Below are 5622 nucleotides of genomic sequence, written 5' to 3'. Positions count from 1 at the left end.
CACACACACATATATATATATATATATATATATATATATATATATATATATATATATAGTTTATAAACATGTAGGCCCAACGGTGCTTAAACTCCAGAGGAAAGGTCTAGCATTTTCCTCCTGTCTTAGCATAAGGGTGAAATGTCCAAATACTGTCAGTCATCAGTGTGGTAATCACATTACGAAGACTGTGGTGCAGCCACAAACTATTGTGAAATGATGATTATCTGGCCTTTGATTCTTTCTTATGCTTTTGGCTGTCCGCGTGCTGCACCTCCTCCAGCAGTGATGGGCAGTCCTGCAGGAAGTGATGGGTGGTCCTCCTGCAGAGATGGGCGGTCCTGGAGGAGTAATGGGTGGTCCTCCAGCAGAGATGGGCAGTTCTGTGTAATGGATAGTCAGTGCTGCAGAGTGATAGGCAGACCCACAGCAGTGACTGATGATGGGCCATCCTGAAAGCTCTGCAGTGGATACAACACACTGAAAGTCTCTCTTTCCCTTTCCCATATGTGAATCCAGAAAGCACTGTCTAGAATTTTGTCTAACAACAGTGACTTCTCTTTTCTCTTAGAGTGACATTTTGCACTCAAATCCCAATGAAGAGTAGCATCTCCCCTGGCCAGGAGCTGTGGTTTCACAAGTGTCAGGATGGCTGGAAAATGAAAAACAAAACCAGGTAACTAGCACTTTCTGGGCTCCACTTGCCCATGGTCACCAATGGAAAGGATCTCATTTATAAAACTCACGTGGTGGAGGGTGAAAGACAAAAGCCAAAGCTAAACCATGAGGCCTCAGGGAGGGCGGTTGTCCCTCTGCCCCTCGCTCTGTCTTATTCTCTTTGTGCTCACTCTATGTATACGTAAGTCCTCAGCACTGGCATCCATACCCCTCATCGTGGGGTGGTACTAGGCTGCAGTAGGTACTAGGGTGAGAAGGTGAGCTATAAGCCCATTTATTAGATTTTCTGGAACCCAGGTTGGTATGAGCTGTTGTTGGTGTGCCTAATTCCCCCTGATTTGAGGTATAGAAATGCTTGCGTGTAGAGTCAAGTTAGACAGAGAGGCTCTCCTATGTGGTATCACATTGCTCAGTGTAGACTCACATGATTTCAGGTGGAGGAAGGCCCATGTCACGGTGCATGGCAATGGGGTCCTCCGAGGAGCCTGTATTATACCATCTAAGCCAAAACACCTTCTGAAGAGGAGGGAGGCTCTCTCTCTCTAGCCACTCTCACGCCCTGCCCCTTGCCTTCAGCAGAGCACTGGGTGTTACTCCTGCTGCGGAATGTTGGGCACGCCGCATGTGCCCATCGGCATCTGTCAGCTTACAGAATCGTTTACTTTTTTTGACAACCTCAGGAGGCAGGTGTTATTGTGTCTGTGGACATTGAGAAAACCCAGGCTTGGGGAGATAGAGTATCTCTCCCAAGTTCCCTGGCATATGATGGGTCTTTTATACAAAAGCCTGCTCATTTCGGTAGAGAACTTTCACCTGCTCGGATGAAGCTCCGGCCTCTGTTTTAGGTACCAATTATCAAGCAAGCCACGCTCAGGGATTCCTTGTGATTGACCATCTGCCAACCCAATGGGCCTGACTGCACCCCCAGCTAATCCGGCTTCTGTTAAGGAGTTATCAGCAGATCCTGCACTTAGCAATCACAGGCTCATGGGGGTTGAAGACTGTCTCTCCCCCACCCCCCATTAAGGGGTGTAGCTTAGTGCAGGCTCATTTGATTTTCCTCTATCATTATCATAATCCTTTTTTTTGTTGTTATTTAGTTTTTCCTCTTTCAAAGTGCTCCTGTATACATTAATTTCATTGATAGACTATAAATCACACAAGGACTTATTATATAAGGGATAAGGTACTATCCCTTCTATTTTGTTCTAGAAAGCGCTAGCTTATGTAACTTGGCTCACACTTTTTTCTTTTTTGGGAAACAAGTCAGCCCTTTATTTCCTCTGTCAGGCATGGAAAACAACAGGAACCCAAGGAATGAAGGAGCCACCGGGAAGTCCTGGTGTCCTTAGTCACATGCAGTGCCATCAGATTTTGCTCTCCTGACATGAACTTGTTCACCAATAGGGAGACTAAAGTTCAGGGAGTTCCTGTAATCGAGAATAGAATTCAGGTCTCTTGGCTCAGCCTTGTTCCCTTCCTGCCACAGTAGAATCTTGAATGCAAAGAAGTTTGATAATTCCGTGTGTGTGTGCATGTGTGTGTGTGTGTGTGTGTGTGTTGTACAGAGCACATAAATGCATTGACTGTGACATGTGCACCTAGCAGCCTAGACAGGCTCCTGTGGGTGTTGGTACAGGTTTGCCCATTTGCTGGTGAGTGACCTAACGTTGTATACACACGGTTCCTTCCAGTCCATTCGTGAACCTGGCCTGAGGGCCCAAGAAGTCCTGGCGTCCACACCCACACCCCACTGTCCACGCACATGGAGGAAAAGTTACTGCTGAAGACCCACTCGATGGAAGATCTCAGCCTTGAGCCCCAGAGGAGCTTGCTTGCTGGGCTCATCCTGTCTCCCCTGACAATGCTGACTCCTCCCGGAGAGGCCTGTGCACTGCTGAAGTCCTTGCTGATGATTCTAACTGTAAACCTCTGTTGCCGCCTCAGGAAGCAGAGGCCAGCTTGTGTGTGAGCACTGGAGTGTCCAGAGTCCTGCACACTCGGGGGGTGCTCTCCCTGTCCCTAGGTGAGCGCTGGCTTTGTCCAACATCAGGGAACACAAGGCTCTGAAGTGGCTCTGTGTGGAAGGTTGGCAGCTGCCTGGCCTCACTGAGCCTTAGTGATAAGTCTTTGCCTCAGGAGCTGACTCATGCCATAGTGGCAACCCTGTTTCTTAGAGAGGGGACTGTAGATTGGGCTGGGGCTGCTGCCCTCCTACAGGAGGTACTGATGGATCCTGGTTCTATTCTGGGTTTTCATCCTGCCTCCCAGAGCACTTTCTGAAGTTGACATTGCTGGCTTTTCCTTTTATGTTATTCGTACTTTGGCTGAACAAACATTTATTGGGCACTTCAGCTAATTAGCACCAGGCAGTAGACACATGATTCAACTTCGGCATTTGGAGCCCAGGGGGATCAGGATCCCTGGAATCTCTCAAGTTCACTGGCCCCTGAGAATGCCTGTGTTAGTTAAAGACAGATGGGATCAAGGCGAGGGCTACAGGCTGAGAGAGCTTGGGCTCGGCGGCTTTTATGAACCGTTTCCTCTGAGGGCCACCCTTGATCTCTAGCAGAACAGCAAGCAGAACATCATGCATGCTGGCCACAGAGGTGGAGCCAAGTCTCTGCTGGTTAGGGAGCTATAAGGTACTGCAAGAGTTCTACATACCTGCTGTGCAGAAACCAGCCCCATGGACAGAGCTAGCTTGATGGTTGCTACAGTGCTTTTTCTCCCATGAAGTATTTTACTTTTATATCAGTGCCTTATCTGTTAAGCTCCTGGAGGAAAGCCCCCTATTCTAGATCTTAATGTGAACGGATAAATGTGACACCCGAGACACCCTTTACCAGTTTTTAGACAGCTTGCGTGTGTGCCACCTTATTAGAGTGTGGGGAGCAGGGCAGCTGTTATTCGTGTTTTACCAAGTCAGGGCTTAGGGACATTCAGCCACCTGCTTAGATAATACACAAGGTGGCTGTAGGAGGGGGGAAACTAAGAACCCAGTAAGGTTTCCTGGAGGCAAAGTTTATGAAATCCTTTCTGTAACTCCATAAAGATGTCTGCAGCTATTTCCTACCCAGATGTCCCCAATGTGATAAGCAGGGAACTTTTTTTTTTTTCCTTCAGAGCTATCCATAAATTCCAAACCCTTTCCTTAAGATACAAGCAGAAGAACTCATTGGAGAAAGGTTGCATTTTTGTGGGTGTGCCGTCAGCCTAGAGGGAAAGTGGGAGAGCAATCACTCTGTGTGTAGGTTTGTCACGCACATTCTTTTTATCTGTACTGTACCAACTTTATATCACTGTTTCATGCCAAAGTTCTGGAGACATAACCAGTTGACCCTTCACACAGAGTGCCCTCCCTCTCACCTCCCTCCCCCCTCCCCGCCCCCTGCGTGCTTCTGTGATTGCTCTGTAGTCACATGAAGCTTGCTAGCCCAGCTTGTGCATCCTGTGACTTCCACCTTGGCTTTGGTAACAGGAGCTTGGAGAGCTGAGTCCACTGTGGGTTCTGTATTTATCCATTTGGCTTGAAGCTTTGTTTGTATATCGGCTGCTTTTTTAAAAAAAATGCTCAGACCATTATTTATTTCTTGAGTGTATATAATGTATAAAGACAAATCTATGGTTAGTTTTTACTTTAAGATTAACCGATGTCAAGATTTACAAAAAAAAAAATTAATAGTAAAATAAAAAAGTATACAGCTCTTAGTTGTCCTGTAACTCTTTTCTCAAAATTGGAAACAGTATGGCTGCCCAGGTCTTGGACTTGAGACACAATTACTGTAGTGTATTCTCTGATTGGCAGTTACTGTTAGCAGGAAGTGGATTACTACTTTTATTAATGGATGGGGGAAAAGTATATGAATTGAAGCAAGATGATCTGAAGGTAGATATTTGTAAGAACAGGGAGGGTGGTGGGACATCAGGGGACATTGGAAAACACATAGGTTTGGTTGCATGAGCTCAAGTGACTGTGTCTTAAACTGGGTGGAGGTTGATTTCTCTACTGTGCTGAAGTCCCTGCTGGGACAGGCGGAGATCCAAGATGTCTCCCTTCAGGTCCACTTCTGCTTCCGGCAATGAGAAGGCGAGAAAAGAAAGAGGAGGCCAGCCTCTAGGGACTGACTGACAGTTGTCAGAAATCAATTCCAGCTAATAGGCGCGGCTGGGGAATTCTGTTTCTCTTCGGGATTCCCATGGGCCCAGCTGAAAGCCCTGTTGTTGGATGTGAAAAGAGAAATTGGATATCGCCATCTGTTTATCAGGGATTGTTCTCCCTTGGAGGCAGGAGATAAACCAAGGTGCTGTTTAACCAAGGTGTCTTATAGTAAAAGTTTTGTAGATATGGTATACATTGTAGTCAAATTTTAAGTTACATAGTATTTACTTATTTTATGATTTTTTAAATTAAAACTAGAGTCTTAGCGTCTCTCCCCAGTCACTGCTCAGTGTGTATCCCAGGTTGAACTAGAAGTCAGCATCCCCTGCCGCATGCAGGTGGGATCATTATGCTTACCAATCTTCTGTGATCTTAAATGGATGTAGCACTTTAAATTGAGGCACATTATATAAATTTGACTTATTTCTGGTATTAAATGTTAAAACCCATTTTAAATATTTTTAAAAACAGTAACAGGCTAGTGCTTAGTTACAAATGACTTATCCCACAGGACGGCGATACAGTGTTGCATTAAGACCACCAAACTCCCAGCCCTCGGGAGGCAGAGGCAGGCAGATTTCTGAGTTCAAGGCCAGCCTGGTCTGCAAAGTGAGTTCCAGGACAGCCAGGGCTATACAGAGAAACCCTGTCTCGAAAAACCAAAAAAAAAAAAAAAAAAAAAAAAAAAAAAAAAAAGACCACCAAACCCAAGGTGTTTGGCAAGCCCACCAGCTCTTTCCTCAGTTTTACAGCCCCCGTGTCTATAGTTGGTTTTTGTTGTT

The 5622-nt window shown here is 45.9% G+C and overlaps 1 protein-coding gene across 1 annotated transcript in view; it reads left to right on the top strand.

The window, feature by feature from the left end:
* Window positions 1–4354, top strand: part of Lipg (lipase G, endothelial type) — a 22162-nt gene extending 17808 nt beyond the window's left edge. Inside the window, exons 9-10 of the mRNA XM_021214746.1 lie at window positions 572–676; window positions 2373–4354. Of these exons, the coding sequence (XP_021070405.1) occupies window positions 572–676; window positions 2373–2394 (127 nt within the window). The 3' untranslated portion in view covers window positions 2395–4354. The remainder of the gene's footprint in view (window positions 1–571; window positions 677–2372) is intronic.
* Window positions 4355–5622: the final 1268 nt, after the last annotated feature.

Source organism: Mus pahari, chromosome 15, assembly GCF_900095145.1.
Source record: "Mus pahari chromosome 15, PAHARI_EIJ_v1.1, whole genome shotgun sequence".
In the NCBI taxonomy this organism is placed as follows: Eukaryota; Metazoa; Chordata; class Mammalia; order Rodentia; family Muridae; genus Mus; species Mus pahari.
Note: the sequence above shows the minus strand (reverse complement) of the source record. Positions and strands in the feature narration are given on the sequence as shown.